Source organism: Mycetomoellerius zeteki, unplaced genomic scaffold, assembly GCF_001594055.1.
Source record: "Mycetomoellerius zeteki isolate Tzet28-1 unplaced genomic scaffold, Tzet1.0 scaffold145, whole genome shotgun sequence".
In the NCBI taxonomy this organism is placed as follows: Eukaryota; Metazoa; Arthropoda; class Insecta; order Hymenoptera; family Formicidae; genus Mycetomoellerius; species Mycetomoellerius zeteki.
In genome coordinates this window covers 995,011-1,019,267 of record NW_017256393.1, presented here as the reverse complement: position 1 = coordinate 1,019,267, position 24,257 = coordinate 995,011, and the positions used below count along the sequence as shown (strand labels likewise).

The window sequence follows — 24,257 nt, the reverse complement described above, 5'->3', positions numbered from 1 at the left end:
GGCTGTGTTCCAAAATTAACTGCCGGTACTGAAAATCTATAGTGCACGTAACGTAAACTGTAGCATTTTCTGTGCTGGCAGTAAATTTGGAACACAGCCTATGGACCACTGTCACCAAGCTCAGTGTTAACTTAACTGGGCTAATTAATCCAACTGGCAGTCAATTTTGGAACACAGCCTAAGTTAATCGAAGCTTGGTGACAATAGTCCTTAATGGATGATTGGTGGATTTCATAGACCGTTTTGTAAATGACGTCATTTTTAGTACTTCTTCTAGTACTTCTTATAGCCTTTTTCATTGGCAGAACTAGTTCTGTCAATGAAAAACGCTATTAGTACTTTTGCGATACTGATGTATCCGCCCGTTGTTCTTCTCTGACAATAGATGGCGTAAACGTTTCTTGTAACTTATCCAACAGCTGGTCTTCTCGACCACGCGTATTATAGGTTATGTCAATGTCAACACGTATGTACAGTATAAATACTATGATAGTTTTGGCGGTATTTTGCAGTATTTTGTCAATCTTGAATTTGCAACGAATCACAAACATATATAATTTTTTTGCAGTTCGCAAAATGTAAGCAGAAAAGAATCTGGAAATTTTAAAACGTTTCACGGATAAAGATTTATAGGAGTTTGTTAAAATGATTGTCAAATTTGAAAAGATAATAAGCTGTTCCTCCGAACACCCGAAGTTTCCTGCCGCCAATCTTCTTCAACGTAATTCGGAAAATTGGAAAGCCACATGGCGATGTAGCAAACCGGGAGAAATGCTGGCACACGTCATCTTTCAACTCGCTGAACCTTCTTATATCACTGGAGTCGATATTGGCAATTATCAGAGTTGTGTGGTGATTGTCACTGGATCTACCTCATCAGAACCTGACAACTGGATAGTTATCATCAACCACCAGTTTATGACAAACGATGAAGCTGCAAATGACAAATTTAAGGATCAAGTTCAATTATTTACTAAAAGAGAATTAAATCCAGACACTTTAAAGATTAAATTTGACCGAATCAAAGTTACTTGTATGCAATCGGCCAATTTAAAAGTATTGTTTGGATTGTCATACATCATTCTGAGATCAGATCCTACGATTGATTTAGGCTTAGATGTATTTGGCAAGTTTAAATTGAAACAACCACATGTTGTCAAGACACCTATCGAAATGATGAAAGAAAAAATCCTTAACAAAACGGAAAATACAAAGACAAATTATAAGACAGAGTTACGTGAGCAAATAAAAAAAGATTCAATGGAGAATTTTGTTAAGTGTCAACAAGAACAAAAACTTATCAAGAGGCCATTACTAGAAAAGCTAGAAGCTGGAGAAGCCGATCAAATTTTTGGAAAAAATGATAAGACTCAACCACAATGTTCAAAAGATAAAGATAAAATCGTTAATAAAAGCCCCAAAATTACTAAAAATGAATCAAACGATAAAATAGTGAGAACTCCTTTTGGAGACGTTATACCTTCGTGTAACGTTAATGCTAATAAGAATAATATAAAAAATACTGCTCAGGATTCTCCAAGTTCTAAGAAACGTCCTTCGATCAAGTTGGATGATTCACCAAATGCAAAATTCAATGGAAGAAAGAAACAAAAGTGTTCTGAATGCTGTGCAGATTCGCAGGATCGATTATGTACAACTTGTCAACGATTGCCAGAGCCCAAAGAACCTATTAAAAATGCTCCTTCACAGGCAAGCAATCATGTTTCAGTCAAAAGATCATTTAAAGAATTGTTCAACGACGTTACATTCTCTCTCAGTGGATACGTTAATCCACAAAGAGATGAAATTAGGAGAAAGGCTCTTGATATGGGAGCCAAATATATCCCTGATCCAAATACAACTAATAAAAAATGCACTCATTTAATTTGTGCTTTTAAAAATACACCAAAATATCAACAATTCAAAAATCATACGAAAATTGTTTCTCATACTTTTATTGAGGAATGTTTTGATAAAAAAAAGAGGTAAATATATCAATCTAATATATTTTTTATTAGAGATTAAAAAATATATATGAAGTTTCATAAATTATGTATTTTATAGATTTCCTTGGAGGCGATATGCTTTAGATCAAAAGGAGAAATCGCGACCTGAAAGCGAAGAAGAAATTGATGGCAATCAATCGGAATCTGTATATGACATAGACACTGACGCTGATTCAGATTATTAATATTTCAATTGAATATTACATTAATTATTAGTGACATATTTATCTAATTTCTTTAACTTTTATATTACGACATCTGTTATAATTAGTATTTTTTTTTAACTCAATAAATATATTTTTATGTACAAAACATAGGAATGTGTACATTTAATATAATCAATTGATATCACACATATATGTACGATTAAAATTAAATATTGTAATGATATGAAATCGATAGATACATATATCAATATTATTTTGCGAATTATAAGCAGTGTCCTGGAAGAAAAAGATTATTAAAAATGACAAATTTAATTAATAAAAGGTATTTACAGTTTGATAAAACTTTCACATTTAAATTTCCAAATTTTTATATTTAATCATTACCTAGTTAACTAATAAGGTGCCTTCAGGATGTTTTGAATATGTAGATTACAAAAATTTATTTTAAAAATATATACATATTTTGATACAAAATAGATGCTTTAAAGAAAGGATAAAATCAGTCATGTGTATGATATACGTATCCTTGAACCAAATACAACTAATAAAAAGTGCATTCATTTTGATGTGTTTTTAAAAAATACACTAAAAAAATAACAAATAAAAAATCACACAAAAATTATTTCTTATACTTTTATTGAGGAATGTTTTGATAAAAAAAGAGGTACATATATAAAGTCTACATCATTTTTTTATTGGAGACTGAAAAATATTACACGAATTGTAAAACCGACTGTATGTACATACAACATATAAAATATAAAAGATAAATATATTATCATGCGTCTCAGTTTATTCAAAATTTATTTTACAACACATGCTGCATAATTTAATAAAATGGAATATACAAGTTTAATTCATAATATCCCGTTGCAAATATATATGTTTTTCTATTTTACATAAGTTATTAACTCTTTGCGGACTAATGACCTCGCTTGAAGTCATCTCCTTTTATTTTATTTTTAACTACTCGTTTAATTTTTATGAAACTTGGCCCTATAATTTCATAGTGCTTTATTTTATTTGAATCTAATTGTAAATCAAAAATAAATTCAAAATGATGGATTCATTATATGGTGGACAGAATTTTAAAAAAATAATTGTCATAAAATTCGGTTTTAGGAAATTTTTTATTACAAGAAGTATACATAACATCAAATTTCAAATTTCATTTAATTTATTTAAAACCTATTAGTATTAGGTATGCTAGTTTCAAGATAATCAGCTGATTATTTTTTTTAATTTGAATTCTGAGACCAGAATCAACCTCGCGAAAATCTTTAGAAAACAAAATCTTCTATAAGTTATACTTTGAAGTTAGAAAAAGTTCTGGGGGGGGTTCACGTGATGTAGGCACGATACGCGGAAAAGGCGGTAAATGGAAATGAGCGTAGAGGAGGTAGAGGTCTATAGCATACAACTCAACAGTTGCAAAGTAAAATAAAGCGGCAAACGTGTTGATGAAAAGTAAATGGTATAGTAAATGGCTGCGTTCAGCAGACTCAACAGTTTTGCAACCGTTTTATGATTGTCTGCTGAGATAGGACCATTCTTCTAGATCTAAAAGTATGATCCAATTAGCGCGAAGGAAATTTCCAACAGTTGCAAAACAAACGTTCTGCTGAACGCAGCCATTGGGTGCGTTCAGCAGACTCAACAGTTTTGCAACCGTTTTATGATTGTCTGCTGAGATAGGACCATTCTTCTAGATCTAAAAGTATGATCCAATTAGCGCGAAGGAAACTTCCAACAGTTGCAAAACAAACGTTCTGTTGAACGCAACCAATGGTATAGTAAATGGCGTATATACACTTGAAGAACTTGCAAGCTAATATCGGTTTAATATCGTTTGAGGTTACTGAGAAGACTTTTGGCTCCTCGAAGTTTTCTCCAAAAAAAGTTATTCGTTTACATATCGAGCCACTTTTTGGAAGCTGAAATCCTTGAGCTAAAGAAAAAGAAGAATTCATCAGGATGGCTGATGTCATAAATAACGTATTTGGCTTCGAGCTCTTTCAAAAACTCTATCACGATGATATTCACAAAAAGGAAGATGTAATAATTTTATTTGTGCACTGGTATTTGACAAAATCTGGATTTAGATGCATTGGCATCGGAGATGATGTAAGTTCTGATGACAAGATAAACATCTTATGACGCCGTTCATCACTCTCTATATCGCTCACTACATAATTTTATATATTTTCATTGTTTTTATACATTAAAAGCATCTTTTGTAATGTTTGACATTATAAAAATTCTAACCTATATAAAGTTTTCGTAAAAGATACTTTTATAATTATAATTTGTTCCAAATGTAATTTACTTAGGTTTAAACATATTTTTCAAGAGCGTTACCAAATATATTAATAACAAACGATTTATTAAAACCATTTAATGTGAATAGAATACACAACAAGTAAGAATTAAAGCCTATACAGTGACCATACGTCCTTTATTTTAGGTAGTTGTCCTTTAGAGAGATTTATTTGTTTCTTCAATATTCAATTTTGTCCTTTATTTTCCAATATTGTCCTGTACTGTCCTTTATTTTGACATTATGGGAAATTCTTTTCTAACTAGCGTTCCAATGTCTATAATATTATATCAATGAGCAAATTTTTACAGAAAATATCTTACAGTTTTATGTATATAAATACAATTTGTTTTTGTTAATTATATTTTTTAATTTTTTAAATTAAATTTATTCAAACTAGGGTTGTTTTCATTTTTTATTATTTCGAACCTTTTATTATTTCAGATGAAAGGTTTGTTCCAATACAGTCGAATCAGTTTCAAACTATCAGAAAATTGCGCATTATCTCTAATTATACTGTGCAATAAAATGTTATAATGCACAAATTTTTGACAATTACGAACTGGTTTGAAAATATGTAGGGACAAAGCCCTAAAATTTTCAGATTTGTCCTGTATTTTCTTTAAGAAAATATGGCCGCCTTATATGACGGTCAAAACTGGATCTTGGATGCTTAAATAATTATTTAAGCATTGTAAGATCCAGCTTCGACCAAATATATTAAATTAGAGTACATATCATAGACGTTTATTATTTGTTTAGTAAGAATTTCGGACATGTACAAATAATGCGTTATATGTTGTAATTATTTTTAAAATGACATTCAAATTTATAATTTTTTAGGCAGCATTTAATGCATCAGAAAAAGGTTCCGAATTACTTCCAACAAAATGGAATTTACATCCCAATTATGCACTACGTTATGTAAAAGATGGAAAATTACATATACTTCTTGGAGTCAAATCAGATACAGATTTATTATTGAACTGGATGGTAATAATTATGTGACAGCAACAAATTGTCAAAGTCAATTAATTATTAAAGCGATTACTTCTCTATAAAATGTTTATTGAATATTATATTCTTACAGAAACACCAAGATAATTCTGTTTCTAACATTTCATTCCCTATCGAGGAAACTGTATCTGTTTTACATGGACCTTTAGAGACTGTAATACCATCCTATCAAACAATTTTACATAATATACAAAAAGATTTTGTAAGTACGATATGCTCTAACGAAGCAGGGACCCAAACAACCATACTAAATAATCCCGGAAGTTCCTCCGGAAGGAATGAGGTTCCTGTAGGTGATGATTCTCCATTGAGGATACCTGTTAATCGGGGAATAAATCGGTAATTTATCAATATCGATTTAATTAATATGTCCACATAAGATCTTTCATATCACTTCAGATTTTTTAATTATACATCTCAAATAAAAAAGAATTTAGACTGTAGCATTTATAGAAAAATCGATATTATATTTTATTATATATAATAATGTAATGTATATGTGCGAACTTATATGTTGCTATGTAAATTTTATTCTATCTTAAATGATCTAGTATTTTAATTTAGATTATTTAATTTTTATTATTTTTAATTAGACCTGAATATATGGGCGTAGGACGTAGAGATCTTGATCCATTTGGAGAAGGCGGTGGTATGATATTCGATCCATTTGACACGAGACGTCGTCAAATTGGACGTTTACCGGGAGGCTTAGGAATACCTGGAGTATTGCCGCCGTATGTTATATGACTAAACTAGTGCATGCGTGTGAGAATCTATTTTTAAATTTAAGAATCAATTTAAATGTAATATTGCAGAAATGCGATACCACCTGGTGCAAGATTCGACCCTTTCGGTCCACCTGAGCTGGATCCAATGAGACCACATCGTCGTAGACCCGATGATGACCATTTACCTCCTCCACAATATGATGATATGTTTTTGTAATAAGTTACAGAAAATTAAATTTGATGAAAGTGAAAATACACAATACAAATATAGACAGTTTCTTTGTATCTCCTATAGCACAAAATTACACAAAAGTTGCAGTAACATTGCTGCAATATTGCAGTAACATTGCATGTTGCAGTAATATTGCAGAGATTTTGCAGCGATATTGCAAATTCTGTGCTGTATGGGATATTAAATGTCTATATAATATTATGCCATTTCGCTAATATATTTCTTCTACAATATATTTTATTATATTGTAAAGAATCGTACGTATGAAAGATACATATTTCGTATTTTTTTTGGGATAAGAATGACCCCAAAAAAATTTATTTATATATTCAGTATACATCAAGGATTAAGAATTATTATAAAACGTTTCTTTTTTCACAAAACAACTTCCATTCCTTTTTATTTCATAATTGATGTTTACAATGTAACAAAACGATTTAATTTAATGTTTAATTTAATTAAAACTAATTGTGTAATGATATAGAGATAGGAAATTATATTGAGAAATTTTTTAAACAGTAATATTTATTTATAAATTGCGCTAACTCGTTATTTTCTTGTTTAATCAATTTGTAGGGAGTGATTGTTCTTATTTTATGTCGGTTCAAAATAGAGGATTTCTTTGCTATCTAAATTGTTCTTTCTTGAAATATTCACATTAGACATATGATTAAACACAAGAGATCTTGATCAATACATAAAATTATTGTATTATTTAGATCGACATCAAGTAGCTATTTAAAAAAGATAATTTCAATTACAATTGCATTTGTTTTTCGTGTAACATCAATATATTTCAGCGATTCGATTCATTTCTTCGAGAAATAAAATATTTCATACTTTGCATGCCTCGTTTATAAATAAGATTATGTATTGTTATTGCATAGCAGAGCAATTTTTACATGTTATATTTTTTTTGTAATTGAATATTAATTTCCAATAAAACAGTAGTGTATAATTTTCTACAACTGTTAGCATCACAGCTTTAATAACCACAGTCTACTTCTAAGTCTATACTTTTTTTAATGCATACTAAGAAAATTATATCACAGATATAAAAAGAATTATTTAGCAATTTAATTACACCTTGAAGAAGTGAATCGATGCGCAAGAGTAATAATTAAAAAAAACAATGAAAATTATACTGGTAACTATTAAAATAATATCTATTTCGTCACGAATATCGCATGATTTTTTTTTAGAAAAAAATTGTATTAAAGAAACATGTTAAATTGCTGTAATTACCATAATTGAACTAAAATTAAACAAATAAAAGTAATGATACTTTTGCCTCTAAGGTTGAATCATTTGCTTTTATATATATCCGAATATCCCTCGTCCCATCCTCTGGTAAAAAATATTGCAGTTTTTAATATTACAAAAAAGGAGCGGTATCAGATTTTAATTTCGATTCGAGTCTGCGATTGTAGTGAATGTACCCTATTGTTAAAGAATACGTACATAAAAGTAAATTAAAGTTGTCTCTTGTCTTCTATTTGGTAGCTAAGTAATCGATTCCTAATCGATTGTGTCAATCGTGTTTAGTTACCGCTTGTATAGGAGGTAAATTGCCAATACACGATTAACAAACGTGTAATGATACGTAATCATTGGTATCATGTTCTGGAACACAACAGCGCGGATCTCTTGGGTGTCTCGGGAATGGCAATTAAATTTGTTTGGTTGAATGTAGTAATACATAGCAACCAAACTTGATTGCCATACAACCATTGTGCAATAGTTCCATTTCCGGTACGCATTGTTACCCATTATTGAATAAGATAATCAGAAGCAGATAGCATACAAATACAAAATAACGTACATTCACATGAAATCAGCAGACACGCGTGAAATGTTCTAAGTATTATATTTCATTATTATTTTACGAGTGAATTTTTCTATCCTTTGAACACAGTTTAGTGTGGCGTACACAGCATCATTGACAATTTTACCAAAATAGAAGACGATGATGACTTTACATAATATGCTTGTATCAGATTGAAAAATCTACTTTGACTAAAAGTTAGATATGCAAAGATTTTGATGAAATTGTCATTGAGCTACGGTAATACGTGATATACAGCTCTGGAGTGATTTGCTTCACATTAGTTTCTCATTATCCATCACTCAAGTTAACGCAGATTCCAAGTCCAATAAGAGTTAAAAACATCCATCAGCGGTTCGGCATGCCATTGGAAATGCAACGTTATGTGTTTGTCGCGTTTGTTTTTCAAATTAAAAATATCTTAAATTTAATTTGAAATACTTTAGAGCTTTAATGCTCTGCAATTCATGTTTTATCTATTAAAGCATTGCAAATCAAATATCAAAATGTATAATCCAAACGCATGTTGCAGTAATTATTTTAATAATTAAAATTAATATTGGCTATAATTAATAGAATTCTATATATATGTAATAAAAAAAGGAAAAAAGAAGGTAATGTATTGCAATATCATGTTATATAAGTGTGATGTGTTTAACATGCAAATGTATACTTTTTTTTTAGCGTAAAATTAATTCTCCTTTATCATGTCTTGGTTCATTGTAGAAATAATTTTGATGTTGATTTCAGAATTTCTTATTTTGTAAAGTTATAATCGAGATAAATTGTATCGAAAAAAACTGCCTGAAAACCATTCTTTGAAAAGAATATAAATATATGCATTTTCATTTTATTTCGATTGCATGCTGTAAAAAATCTATATATAAAATCTTCTTAAAAAGTATTATCGTATTTGACGTTCAAAGCAAATTGCTTTGACATATTTTATTTAAAAAGAAATATAATTAGACGTAAATATTAATTATATGTAAATTAATTCCAATTCGGATACTTTTACACATCTTGAAATTTAGTTTGCAATCAAATGTGTAGCATTTTCTAGAGATTATATTTGCAAATTATAAATTCTTTGTTTCTATTTGTGTGTATGCGTGTGAATATGTGTGTGTATCACGAACGTAACACAATTTACTCAATGAAATAACAAATCGATAATATATGAATGTATCACATTCATTACAATTATATTCATTTTCCTACATTTTTCACTTTTCTAATTAAAAAAATCATATTCTCTTTTTGTTGATTACAAAGTGTTCATAAAAAATTTTGGTCTCTCAAGAGAAAGATAAGCATATGTCACATAATGTACGAGTTTTGTACATGTATGTACGAACGTCACAATTTACAAATAAGTAAGGCTAAATGGCAATAGTTAATTGGTTTTTAAAAATAATTATTACCATTTCAAGATTTAACTTTTGTTCTTCAATGGTCAATATTGATCAAGTATCAAAAATAACATATAATTTATCTTCATAAACGGAAATAGCAACGATTTTGAATCGTATTCTTCTGCGTTATATAATGGCTCATCTCGAAATATAAAATTGGGTAATGCAAAATATGCCTCAAAATTGATTGATAGTTATCAACCAACGTTGCATTTCCAGTGATAGACCATTCAGAACAGATTTGCTACAATATGCCACTTGTTGTCAGGCGCAAAATTCTACACATTTATACCAATCAGTATGAATTAGTGTGACTTTTTTCCCATTTTCTTCTTTTCTAAAGTATTCTTTGCTCTATTGAATGCAGCAGGAATTTGCAGGAATTTTTTTGTCCATTCTTGAGCTTCAATCGAGATTTAGGACGATACTTTTCAAGAAAAGTTAACTGCTTCGCGTTTATGGCGCCTCGTCTTTTTCTAGAACAAAGAGAGAAAAAAATCATAATTTCTGTTTTGCATTTCATAGTAATGCATTCCACTGTTTAAATAATTAAAGATTACGGAGTATATAAGATGACTTACTCTCTGATAAGGGCAACAGCATCTTCGAACTTGAGCCCAAGTTCAATGAGAGCTAACGCAACCAAGACCGGTGCTCTACCAAGACCCGCGACACAATGCACCGCCACACATGCGTCAGGTGATTCTCGGAATCGGTTTTTTAGCAACTCGAACCATTCATCCACCACCTAGAAGATTTATATGAATAATGGAAGATATACAAACGATTTATTTTTATTCGAGTTTTCCTACTTTTATCTCAATAAAAATAGACTGAAGATAAAAATTTTACCTCGTTTGGTGGAAATGTACCGTCATCGAATACCAAATCTATCACATTGATCCCTTCTGATTTCAGTTCCTCTACTTTGTACGTTGGTTCGCAGACTCTTACCACCTCTTTTACATTGTGCTTTTTCAGTTCCTATTAAAGAAATTTAATGCAATTTATAGTAGATAGGAATAAAAATAAAGATTTGAAGCAATGTCTCGCGGACAATTTCGTTCGTATACTAACTTGAATAAAGGTATGGATGGTTTGATCATTGGGCCGATCAGTAATGAGGAACTTCATGTTTTTGTATTCAATCTCGGCGGGCGCCGGTCTGATATCCTTCACCCTCATGTTGCTCATTTCCTTCTTAACCACAAAGATGGTTATAAATCTATCCCCTCTTATTGTTTTTAACTCTTAAAAGATCTCGTACGTGTGCCACACTATACGAAGCGACAAAGGCTGGATTTGACAACTTAGCCCATTAAATGTCAGTCTTATAAAGTTGTTTTTCATTTAACTAATAGAATATATTATTTTTTTACAGAGGACAGAACCGTGGGTTTACATGTAGAATTTAGAAAGGATCTTCGGGATGCGAACTTCGCCGAAAAAGTAAGGGCTACGTTACATTAGGCGGTGTTGATATGCGCTTTATTCTTCCCACTTGAGACTTTTTGACTATAATTCACGGAAGATTACCTGAAATCAATATAATTGTAGATGATGAGTATAATTTAAATTATTAGGATGGAGGAAAAGCTTTTTCACAGCTTTTTTTCTTGGAGGTGCTGCTCTTACCTATTTGGCACTGGGTGCTCCTGTGACAGGTGCGCTCAGTATCTACGATGCTTGCATCTACTAAGGTAAATTAATAATTTCTATTAAATTCTTCTATGTCTTGCGTGATGACTAGTTGATGATTTTTCTGGCTTCCCCGATGATAATTCTCTACTTTAATATCTTTCTTCCTTTCTCCAAGGTGTTTCTAGCCTTCCTCTCTTTACTTTAACGATGTCTAATAATTGTCAGGGAGTATGGGCGTGTCTCTCTATTTGTGTTGAGCCTGGCAGTATTCTGCGCTATCCAACTGAAACTCCATGTATGTGAGGATGCACTCACCAGGAAACTGCAACAAAGAGAACAACAGCGTTAAAGATGACCACGTGTTTCTTGATTACGGAATAAAATGATAATTTTAAAGCAATCATTTTCATCGCGCGCTATTTTTATCGCTACTTCCACATAACAATAGCGAACTTTCGCACAGCGGTCACGCGCTAGTAACGCTTGATGCCAATTCTTGAGCGTGTTGCTCCATGCGTGTAAGAAGCCACATGCTAAGTATTTCGTCTCTTCGTTCTTTCTACACGGAGAAAAATGTAAAGTAATATGCGCTGGAATTCTAGCAAATTTTATGGAATTGGCAGATCGATAATACAGGAATAGATGCCTTCTTATGTTAAAAATTTATTTTACTTTTCTGGCAAATAAGCGATCATCGTGTAGCTACACTATAAGGTACTTTTACATTCTGTAAAATAAATTTTAAGAGTTGCTCGTGCTCGTACTTACAGTCTTGAGAATGGGATGATTTACTTTACTGTATACAATCATTGAATAAATTTACTGTAATTGTAATGTACTTCTTACTTTATAAGTATTCAATATTTCAATATTCAATATTTTTATTTTCAGGCAAGTAAAGTTTATCATAAGTTTGGCGAAAGTAACTAGAATATTTTTATTAGTAAGATAAAAATTACTCAACTTTTCTCCGTGTATCTCGATAGTATTAATACGATAAGAAATTCATCAAAATGATATAATGTTATTTCTTTCTTGAGCAATTTCGTCTTGATTACAAGGCGAAATTGAGCATTAAATTGCCCAATGAATGATTGAAATATCATTCGTGCGGGTGCATAGGTTGCGGAAGGACCGTTTTGAGATCATTTTTAAATAGAGAATGCTAATGTTATACACGGTAACATTATAGGTCGCAGTTTCTAGTTGTTCTATGCCAAGCTTGCGCGCTGTCGCATTCGACAACGCGCGTAGTTGACCTCTCGATCTTTCGTCGCGACCGATTTGCGAAAGCTCCCTTTTGCGTAACGCTGCCATCAATATGCGATGTACGACAGTTACCAAGCGTCACTGATTGACTGGAAAGAGTATGACCGACCGACATTCAGACCAGTATGCATCAAAATAACCGAAATTGGCAGGTGAAGAGAAGCTCGAGAGCGAGAGCTATATACGCTTCGTGAAACGCCGCCAAGGCCAAATCCATCAACGATGGCGTCGCGCGTCCGACCGCTTCGACTGTATTCTATTTCTTTAACATGATGCCATTGAAAATATATATATATATATATATATGTATACATGCATGTATACTCGGCTACTCGGTATGACTACTCGGAAATTTCCGATTTCGATTTCGAAAAAGTTGCTCAAAAATCTACTGAAGAAAGAATCTGCTAATAATTATCAAATGTTGAGCGAAATAATTTCAATCAAATGTTTGCAGATTATCATATGTAGTAGTATTTATTAAATATTTAGAAAAATAAAATTATTTTTTGCGATTGAAATTATTTCACTCAATATTTGATAGCTATTATCAGACTTTTTTTCAGTATACGCACCGTACATGACAGCATTTGGTAATGAAATTATCGAGATGGAACCAGACACGATTAATAAAAAGTTGGTCTATCTTGACGACATGCGAAGGTTATAAAGGGACTGTATATAATACTGATGGATATTTATAGTTATAAAAAATCTCAAGGCATAAAATTACTCGAATCAGGCTAGACTTAGGTTAGATGCGCGTAAATCATACGAACTTGTTAGACTATGTGGAAACTCAATTTACACTTTATGAAGATGATATATCAACTTTGCACTCTTCCAAGAATTCCTTTAAACGAACGTTCCCCTATGAATCTCATTTTCAAATCTCAGTAAATTGTTAAGAAAAGATCAAAACTACTCTTCAAATTCTTAGCTTAGAATTTTTATTGAAAAAGACTCTAAAGAGAGCCAAAACGTTCAAAAATAAAGAAGATTTCATACAATAGAAAGTAATCAATGGTTTGTAATTTAATCGTTGGCACCTTCATCAGCCTTGACTCTTATTAGCCTTGAGCTGATTGTTTATTTTTATTTTTTAGAATTTTTACTCTAAAAAGTGAAAATTAAGCCAGTTCTTCAGAAAAAAAGGCTTAATTTTTAATCTTTAAAAGTGAAATTTCACTGTTCAAAGTGAGATTCACTCTAAAAGTTTTAGAGAGTAAACATGTACACACATTCGCTCAGACAAATTAATTAATATTTTATTTGAGCATATAATTCTCTATATAAAAGGACAGAAGTATAACAAAGAATAAAGAAACTGCGGCAAAAGTATATTTAATAAAAATAATGTAAGAATCCGTAGCAATGTATGTATGTATTTTATTGACAAAAAGAATGCCTGTGCTTTGTACGATTCGTCAAAAAAATTTAAAGGTATCGAGATACTGTCGACAGAATTCCGAGTCGAATCCGAGGCGAAAGACTTACATCCTTAATGGTGTTTTTATAAACAGTGCGCGATTGTCATCGTGTTGTATGAACATGCGATGTCGCCATGATGGCGATGTACGCGTTAAGAAAACAAATCAATCAGTTCACTTGTACACAAGATTAGTATTACTCTCTAAATTCTTTCGAGTGCAATTACTCTAAAGAGTGAAAATTGAACCAGTTTTAAAAGAGTCATTCAATTTTCAATGTCAGTTTCTACCAATGTAGATAAACTTTAATCTCGATTCAACTTGCTCTTCATCTTTTTCTCATTCTTAGAACTAGATAAAGATAAAGAATTAGTTGAACTGAGATTAAAATTAAACTACTTAGTAGAAACTGGCACAAGAGTGAGATTTCACTCTTCGGAATGAGATTCACTCTACAAGTTTTAGAGAGTATCGATAGTAAAAGATATAGTAAAATATTTTTAAAATTAAACTGAATCTGATATTTTTCTCTTTATGATACTTCATGATTTCCAAAAAAAGGGGATTGAAAATAACTGTTGTCTAGTAATCCAAAATTTGAATTTCGTTAAAATTTTGCATCTCGTGTCTTTGTAACATTATACTAGAGTTTGCAAGAGTTTACAAATGCAAGATCGCTGCAACTTAACCGAAAGAATGTTTTGTATAAAGAAATGACGCAATCGAAATCAATTTATGCTTGTATTCGTCAGAGATCAAAATCGTCAAAGACTGTCGCAAGATTGACGACGCGTTAGGTCTCGTGATAGTAAACAAAATTCTATTTGCGTGCAGTTACGTCGCGAATCATGTCGGACAGACTGCAAACCGATGCGACGTGTGAAGAACGAGGCGACAAAAATCACTCGTTCCACCTCTATCGATAGAATAATGCAAGTCTTCGTGGGAGAAAATAAATACGTTGAGTATTTATACATTGAATATTTTTATCCTTTAATATTATCTCCTTGAACGTCTAAGAAAGTGCGACATTCGCAATCCTATCTGATATATATATATATATAGGTGTAGATATGAATATCTACAATATTGCTCGCTTGCTACAACAACGACATAACTAAAAAAACAAAATTTTCCAGAAAATAAGTTTAAATGTTTTGAAATTTTTATTTTAAATAATATTTAAAAATGCAATTTTTATGTAATATAACTGTGATGTGGAGGAATAAAAGTATGTTCTTTATTTTTTTATTTCTGTTCTTTTTTCCAAACAATTCCAAAATGATATTTTTGAATTATGTCATTGTTGTAGCAAATGAACAATATAGGGTATACTTCGTACGTACGAGACGGAGACAAGAAATGTGGACTGAATCAGGATATATTCCCGATTGAGAGACTTAAGAATTTATCTTGATGTCTCTAACTATTTAACTAAACTCTAACGTTTCTATCAAAGGAAAATTTTTATTTCTGATGCGTTTCTACCTTCTACTAAACACGAGACAATTTTATGACGTAAATTTTTGTAAATATCACAAATAATTAAAATACAATAATTAAAATGACACGTCGGAAAGATACGCGATAATAAAAAGATATGTGTGCGCGCGGAATACCTACTCTCTAAAACTTTTAAAGTGAGTTTTATTCTGAAGAATGAAATATGACTTTTAAAGATTGAAAATATAAGACTCTTTCAAGACTGGTTAAATTTTCACTCTTTAGAGTGAGATTTCATTCTAAAGAATTTAGAATCGAGCGAATATTAATTCAAGTCTCGAAAGAATAGTGCTCTTGTAACACTGCAACACGTTGCATAATTGTAGCCAACGATATCAACGAATTTATAACACGACATCGTTATTTCTCTTTGTTGCGAAGAAAATGAAAATTCATGAGGCGTCTCTACGAAAGTCAATTATTAGATTGACGCGATTTGATTATCGCGTTTGTACCAGATACTATCGAAAAAGCATCGTACAAACGAATGAGTTTACCAAAAGCGAATATCGATGCACAAAAAGAATTTTTAAAACTACGTATGTACGTATTTGCGAAGCGATAACATCGAATTGTGATTTTCTTATATTATATTACTACACCGAAAGAAAAAATAACTTGAAAAAAGATATTAGGATCTACCTATAAATTATAAATAAATAATTTTCTTGATGTATTAAATACAATTTTTTTAACATCAAGATCTTTTTTCAATAAAAAAAAATTTTACTTAACATAAGAAAATTATTTATTCAATAAATCCTAATAGCTTTTTTTTTGTATCAAGATATTTTTTCTCTTCATGTATTATTATTACATTACAGCCGGAGGGATTGGAAAATCTTCTATAAAAATCGACATCAATGTTATAAAAATGCTTGTCTTTCGTCCAATAGCTATGTCGTGCGACCTGTTATTAACGTGCCAATTTTCATTCGAGTAAAGCAGCGTTACATTTACCGTGTATCTATACTTGTCTTAGCGAGACACTACCGTGTCTCCAGATTTATTTCGAAAATATCAATAAAAAGAGAATACGGGGCATGTAAGTGTCAATTTAGCCGTTTAACGTATGAAATCAATATTTTTATTTCAAAAACATGCGAAAACTCGGCGATTCAGCCTTCAGTCTATTAACGTATTGTCACTTTCGACAGTCGTGTTATGTCGCGTTTATCATTTGATACTCGCGAACTTTCAAGTACCGATAATAGCCTCGCTTTTGGTTTCTCCGAAAAAAAAAAATTTGCATCAATCGGAAATAAAATGTTTCTTGACCGTTCAATTAATAAAATCCTTTCGCAATTGAGAAAGTAGTATCTCTGCGTAAAAGAATATGTCAGCAAACACGTTTGATTTATTTAAGGGTGTTTAGTATTTATTTTTGAAAGATTAAGAACTTAACAAAAATTTTACAGATTGTCAATTTTACATATTATTTGAATATTTATGTAAAATTTAAACACACAATTATTTGAATAAAATTTTTTGAACGGTATTAACTATTTTTGGCTGATTATTTGATTAATGTTTATTGTTACTGTATTTTATTGTATTATACAATAATACTTTTATTGTACAGACAAAACATCTTTAAAATTTATATAGTGAAAAGATAGAAAAAAAGAAAATAACAAGTATTGAATTTTCAAAACGTATAAACAAGCGATGAAAAAAAGTGTATTTAATGGTATTTATTTTAGGATTATTCGGATCATCCCGTTTATCGGTTTATAAAAGCAGTCGGACGTCACAAAGTGACTCGTCGAGAAAGAGAGAGAAAGAAAGAAAGAGAGAGAGAGAGAGAGAGAGAGAGAGAGAGAGAAAGAACTTTACCTTACGGTCATTTGATAAGAAGTTTGCAAGTCCGAGGTCACGGAAGTGTTCCGAGATAATTAAGCTCTAACGATAATAAAACAATTGGCGTATTGTCACGCGGTCAGAACGATTGTTACAACGTGACGAAATCACCAACACCGTGCACCAAAAAGTCACATCTTAATGTCGCGCACGCGTGCACTTTCGCGAAGCCATTCCAAATTTACGACTCGAGACGTAAAATATTCTTCGTATTCCTCCGTATCGTCCATACCGTCAAAGGACAAACAAAAGTTTGATCTTCCGACGCGTTCCAAATTTTGTAAAACGCGAATTATATTGGCGCGTTGATTATCATATGTTAACGAACTTGGATACGCGCGATCGCGTTTCGGTGAAAAATTTACATCCTTGACGGGAAGAATTCGATTCGATTCTTCCCACCGTACAGCGGCGACTTCGATTTCAGCAACTTTTCGAGCGAGACGAATGGCGAGATCGAAATCGGAGTAACGGGCGAAGTCGTGACTGCCGTGGGGCCCAGCGAGAGTGCGGCTGATATTATCGTACACTCGTTTCGTCGTGACGGTCGCGTCGAATCTGGGCCAGCCACAGCGTGGCGATCAAAATAGCACGGCGTCGAGACAGCTTCCACCCTTCTCTTCATCGAGCGAGCACTCGTCATCTGATCCCCCTCCACGCACGCACGCACGCATGCACGCACGCATGCATGCACGCATATATATGTATAGTACGATATGCATTCCACGTCGCTATATCGCTCGACTCTGTCGCCCGTTTTAACAACAGTAACAATTTGCCTTTTGCAGCGTATGGTTGGTTGCCCGGTGAAAACCCAGGTCGCGTTGAAATTACACGTTGTATATTATCGTAGCGTTTCCAAGTCCCTTTCGTACACTGGAAAAAGTCTTGTTACGTTAATTGGAATTCAGGCAGATTTAATTAGATAGGTACAAATCATACACTTAAATCTGTCAAACATTCCAATCGAGATAACCAGAAATTCCAATTACGATAACCAGAGAGTTAATTGTGTATCTTAAAATGTAATAAAAATTACATTTAAAAAGTGAGCAAATTCTAGATGTTGATCAATGAAATTATGAATATTCTAATAAATTTGTTCATTGTAATTTTCACCTTATTTCAAGATACACTGAGAGAAAAGTATTTGTGATCATAATGGCATAAAATAATTTATGATTAGAAGCTCCATTTTTATGTTACTGCTATAATGCTAATGATAATAATGTTAATAATAACCATATATGATAATTCTCTCAAATATGAGAAAATTGTGCTATAAATTATGATGATTTCAAATATTAATACAGTAAAATATAAAAATATAATAAATGAAACATTTTTATTTATAGTAATTGCAATCGTAATTACAGTGAATATAATTATTTTCTTAAATTCATTTACTAATTATGTGATGATAATAACTTAATAACAAAAAAACATGTTAAAAAACTAAAGATTTTCAAGCAGTGTATGACTATTATTAATAGCACAATTGACTATATCTGCGTGGTTGGAACAACTATAAATATATAATAGTTGCAAAAAAATTACTTTAAATTATGGTAAGTAATTACAACCATATTTTTTCCCTCTTAGTATACATAATCGACATCCAGATTCTAATTCATATAATCAAAATTCGTTTTGTTCGTATTTCTTGTTGATACAACCAGAACATTTTTCTAATCAATGTGCTTTTGCATCGCCGATATCATTTCGTTCAAGAATTATACTATCGTCGAAATACCGCTCGATCCGATTTCCTTCGAAGGTCTCGCGGCGTTTCTGCTGCTGGCGTCGCCTAATGAATCGACTTCGAAACTGATCGATGATCGCGTGCCAAATGGCATGTAAGTATCGCAGATTTTTAAGTCGGTAATTTAATAAGAAGAGGAATGCAAATAAATCTTTAATCAATCAATACGATGTCACTTCTGTAATCGCCGTGTCAATTAACGGTTAATAATCAAGCGATTATAATGGCGATACAGCGAACGTCACTTGAGAAAGCGAAATAGATTAGGAATCGTCCGACGCGACGGTTGCGCGTTATTGCATGGGATTGCATAAGATTGCATAGATCTTTTTGCCACGCCATGACGCGCAAGCCCGATAAGTCGGTACCGATCTGTGATCGAGTTTTTTCATTTTTTTTTTTTCATTTTTCATTTATGCCACGCGCGCGCGTATCTAAATGCCGTCAACCGATCAGTGGGCGCGCACGACTTTCACGGTCATTCTCGCTACGCGAGAGAAAACAAGATCGCTTGTATGACGTCAAAACTCGTCGAGCCGGATAAATTACTAGGTCGTTTCAGTAGCGTACATATGTATGTATACGCATTGTCGATGGACACGCGCGACTTGTCGACTCGGATGCAACTCGATGCGATCAATTTCGAAGAATCACGGATCGATGAGAGTACGAAGAAGCGTTCAACGGAATTGAACGAGTTCCCTCGACACGCGTTGACATTGTCAACATCGTGATCGATCTATAACATAGCGCGAGATAACATCCTGGTACCGCTCGAAACCACGTGTCCTTCGGCCATGAAATGTTTTCTGAGACACAACAGAAATAACTGACAGCTTTCAACGCGTTAAGAGGATTCTAAAATCATCTGTGTGTTTTACCGATTATTTTTCAAATAGGTATTTTTGTAAATACCTTTACAGATTTAAAAATCCTTTTTCACAATTAAAGTATAAATAGTAATGTAGTCTAAACCGGTCAATTTTAAAATACATAATGAAAAAGCTAAATATGAAAAAAGATTGGAAAATTATAGTCTTACCGGTTTCTCGTAACAATATTTACTTTATATATAAGCTTTATACTTTGTACGTATAAAACAATTTCGGTTTGAACTAGAGATCACATGAATAAATGATGTTGAGTTTTTAGAATGAAGCTTAGATACTTACAATAAGAATTTTATTTTAGATCGCATACGTGAGAACACAATCAATACTAGAAATTAATAAGTCAATTCTAAGCAGAATCGTAAGACTCGTAACGTGTTCTCGTAAAACTTGTATATATAAGAACTTATGACTAGTATTCTAATTTTATGCGTATGTATCGTAAGACGTACGATTATTCGTAAATATCTACGATTTCTCGTAAATTTTATGGCTAATAAAAAGCTATCTGTAAAAATATTGTATAAAGGTAAGCACTTAAAAATTCGTACAAGTCTTATAGGAATATGTTACGAGCCTTACGATTCTGCTTAGAATTTAAGCATAAATGCCTATAAACGGTAAAGCTGGATCTTTAGAATGAAGTTTAGATACTTACGATATAAAAGATTAGTTAGTTAGAAAATTTGTAGTGTGTGCACGTATGTGTGCGTGCGATATTGATGTAGTAGTGTGTGTCAATGACATGTAAATCATATATGTATAAATCCTACTGAATCGGTAAAACAGACGACTGTGATTGGTCAATTTTTCAACAATAACCACTTGCAATTAACTGTACTTATGTAATTGTAAAATCTTTAATCCGATAACGATATGATTCTTTTTCAGTCGTGGGATAGATGCGCAATTGAAAAAAATATTTAGCGACGAAAGCGACGGAAAGTGACGTCACTACAAGAATCAATACGGCCAGAAGGAGGCGTTATGACGTCGAAATGTGATGTCACTGTCGTCACTCGCGTAGGAGACAAACCATACGCGTGCAAATCTAACTAACGCCAACGCATTGGAAAAACGGTTATTACGCCAACGCATTGGAAAAACGGTTATTACGCACGCTATGTACTGAAAATGGGAGCCACGTGCGTTAATTCTTCCTTTGGACAGAAGTACAACACTTGCATAACACATAATGCATAAGAAAATCTAATCAGTCTGTTATTTCATAGGAAGGAAGGAAATGAAGAGAGAGAGAGAGAGAGAGAGAGAGAGAGAGAGAAAGAGGGGACTCTGATTGTTTCATTTTCTTATGTATTATGGATTACGCAAGACTCTGTGCTCCCACTCTTATGGGCTTTACTATAATACAATGAGTCGTTATCTAAACTTTAAGTCTTGAGCCGTAAGAAATTGACCGAACATAATCGATTATTCTTCTCACGTTCGACTGTGATTGGTCAATTTTTTATGATTTAAGACTTAAAGTTTAGGGGAGATCGGGGACAGTTGATAGTCTTTTTTAGGAATTTTTTGCACGTAACTAATAAATAGAATTTACACCGTAAGGTCATTTTACAATAGCCACGTGCTTATACTACACAAAAATTATTTTTATGATTTAATAATATGATTAACTTTCTAGTATTAATAAAAAATATAAGATCATGCACCTTGTATCAACTGACCCTATATGCGGGGTTGGATGTTACAGTTACTGAGGTCACTTGTTACATATCCAGAATATTCAAAATATTACACATTTAATTAAATGAAATAAAAAGAAATATATATGTATTATATATATATCTATACTTCATTAATAATTTAGAACGATATTTATGTATAGATATGTAACATTAATAACGTTTATGATATACTTAAACAGATTTCTCTTTTTCTTACATATATCATAGAAATAAAAATATAAATTTACATAAGATTACCATTTGGTTACTGCTATTACAACAGGTTACGTTGAGGTTAGGTGTGACGACGGAGAAGCAAACACCTGTAACGACACACCCCGTCACAACTAGTCCCAGGGTGTCATATTTGTGTATTTCAATTATTAGTATTATTACTTATGCAAAAAATATATGTTAAGACGTTAATATAACTGTAAAATGTGTTTATAAAATAAGAATTCCATAGAAATAGTTGAAATTATGATATGGTGAATTGATAAATATAACATTTTATATATCTGATTTATTTTACTTTTAGCTATGAAAAACCGAAAACATTTTCTATTTCTGAAAATATACTATTCAATCTGAAATAACTTATTCCAGCATGACCGCAATGTTTTTACGGAAATACTATATTTTTTACTATGTAATATTATCGTTTGTCGTTTTGCAGCAATTTTAAGTATAACAACATGCCCCATGTATCAACTATCCCCGGTCTCCCTTAAATAATGGCTTATTGTAGAAATCTTATATTAATTACAGAGATCCCACAGTAAATCGTTATTTAATCTTTAAGTCTTAAGCCGTAAGAAATTGACCAGTCACAGTCGAATGTGAGAGGAATAATTGACTATGATTGGTCAATTCTAATTTTTACGGCTTAAGACTTAGAGTAGCTTAGATAATGGCTTATTGCAGAAAATGATATAAAACATGTATCGTACTATGTAACATAATGTAAAAAGAAAGGTGTACCATTCCCGTGGCTGCACAATAGGAGAGTGAATTTCTGGTCAAATTTGATTTGGTTGTTTCCGTTATTGCTATCGCCATTACGCGCAACGTTACACCTTTCTTTTTACGTCATGCTACATAGAACGTAGTACGATGTGGTGTCACGCCTGTTGTCATATAAAATCGAATACACGTGTTATACATTTTTCTCTAACCTCCATATGGAGATGTGCGATACGCGTATTGATACGGTAAAAGACACGTATCACCACAAGAGAAAAACGATTTTTTTTTTGCAAAAATGTCGGTTAAAAATCGCCTTTGAACTTCAAAGGTGGTTTGTCACTGACATTTTTACAAAAAAAAAATCATATTTTTTTGCGTAACGATACGTGTGATCGATATGCGTATCACACATCTCTATCTCCATGTTACAAGCTGTGCATCTATGCCACTCTACCGCTCCTATTTCTTCCTTCTCCACTCCTGCCATCACCAACTTTTCCAGACGACAATGAAACAGCAGGTTGAATGAGCCATAGGGCGACGAACCGTGTATTAGGCAACGTTCATAACGACGCTATCATCGCTAGTGAGATTATCGAATTGTCCAATCTTTTCCATTATACTAAAACAACTTTTGTTTTAGTAGAAAGATATTCGAAATGAACAATTCGTGCCAGTGATAGTTCTATTTATTTTATCTTTATCTAATATTTTATCCTTGTACCGACGATATCGTTCATTTCGAGTATCCAAATAATAAAAGTCTAAAATATAAAAGTCGTAATTTTTTATAACTGAGAAGCACAGAGATTCACGGAATTACCTGATCCACGCCGATAATAACATTAATAATTTGCAGCGGCCTTATTGAGAAAATATTATCGTGAACATTTTTTACGTTATTCGAAACAAAGAAAATTTTTCTTTCAGTACAAATTTGCGATTTAACATTCGTATATAATATATTCGTAAAATAAATGTTCCTGGTTTTAAAGCGACGCGATTTTACTCGTTGCAAAAGGTGCGGCACGACGCGAATAATGAAAGCGGTCGCAGCACGAGTGGTCTCACAATCAGGTCTCAGGTGTACGCTAAAATCGATATTTCAAGTAGGTCAGTAGGTTACCAGGCGAAGAGTGATAAGAGACTGTCTCGGACTAAGAATCGCCACTATCAATGATACGAAATTATAGTCTATTGTAAATGAGAAATGTACAATCGGAAGTAGGGGAGAGTTGCCGATTGCATACCGGTCGTCTAAGTCCCGTACCTCGTCAATATTTATATTATTACTCTATATAAAGCAACATTGAGTAACAAAAATAAGAAATAAATGAGAAATATTGACAAAAATTTAACAGGTTACATGTTGTTTTGTGTGTGCCAACATCATTTTAAAAAATCAAGTGACGTTATTTTTTGCTCAATTTATGTTTAGCTGATAATAATTTAATCATGCAATTTTATTTTTATATTTTCATAAAAAAATTTTATTGTAGAAAATTTTACATTCTTTATATATATATATATATATTTATAAT

At 32.1% G+C, this 24,257-nt stretch overlaps 3 protein-coding genes across 4 annotated transcripts in view; 2 read left to right on the top strand and 1 right to left on the bottom strand.

Annotated features, from left to right (window-relative positions):
- Positions 1 to 389: 389 nt before the first annotated feature.
- On the top strand, positions 390 to 2,221 carry XRCC1 (DNA repair protein XRCC1). The gene is made up of 3 exons (XM_018462525.1): positions 390 to 466; positions 569 to 1,985; positions 2,065 to 2,221. Exons 2-3 carry the CDS (start codon positions 646 to 648, stop codon positions 2,189 to 2,191), a joined length of 1,467 nt encoding a protein of 488 aa, XP_018318027.1. The 5' UTR covers positions 390 to 466; positions 569 to 645; the 3' UTR covers positions 2,192 to 2,221.
- A 1,739-nt stretch (positions 2,222 to 3,960) lies between these two features.
- PI31 (Proteasome inhibitor 31 kDa) lies at positions 3,961 to 6,531 on the top strand. Its single transcript, XM_018462555.1, has 5 exons — positions 3,961 to 4,297; positions 5,334 to 5,483; positions 5,581 to 5,846; positions 6,101 to 6,241; positions 6,323 to 6,531. The coding sequence occupies exons 1-5, from the start codon at positions 4,148 to 4,150 to the stop codon at positions 6,450 to 6,452; spliced, it is 837 nt and encodes a 278-aa protein (XP_018318057.1). The 5' UTR covers positions 3,961 to 4,147; the 3' UTR covers positions 6,453 to 6,531.
- Positions 6,532 to 9,571: 3,040 nt separating this feature from the next.
- The window catches only part of LOC108732109 (protein tyrosine phosphatase type IVA 2), a 25,484-nt gene continuing 10,798 nt past the window's right edge, over positions 9,572 to 24,257 (bottom strand). The window contains exons 1-6 of one of the 2 annotated variants that reach the window (XM_018462761.1): positions 17,387 to 17,978; positions 11,343 to 11,670; positions 10,785 to 11,243; positions 10,560 to 10,691; positions 10,289 to 10,455; positions 9,572 to 10,183 (exon numbers count right to left, since the gene is read on the bottom strand). In XM_018462761.1, coding sequence (XP_018318263.1) covers positions 10,045 to 10,183; positions 10,289 to 10,455; positions 10,560 to 10,691; positions 10,785 to 10,901 — 555 coding nt within the window. In that variant the 5' untranslated portion in view covers positions 10,902 to 11,243; positions 11,343 to 11,670; positions 17,387 to 17,978 and the 3' untranslated portion in view covers positions 9,572 to 10,044. Of the gene's footprint in view, positions 10,184 to 10,288; positions 10,456 to 10,559; positions 10,692 to 10,784; positions 11,244 to 11,342; positions 11,671 to 17,386; positions 17,979 to 24,257 lie in introns of those variants that run through there. The other variant, XM_018462760.1, reaches the window with a different exon arrangement.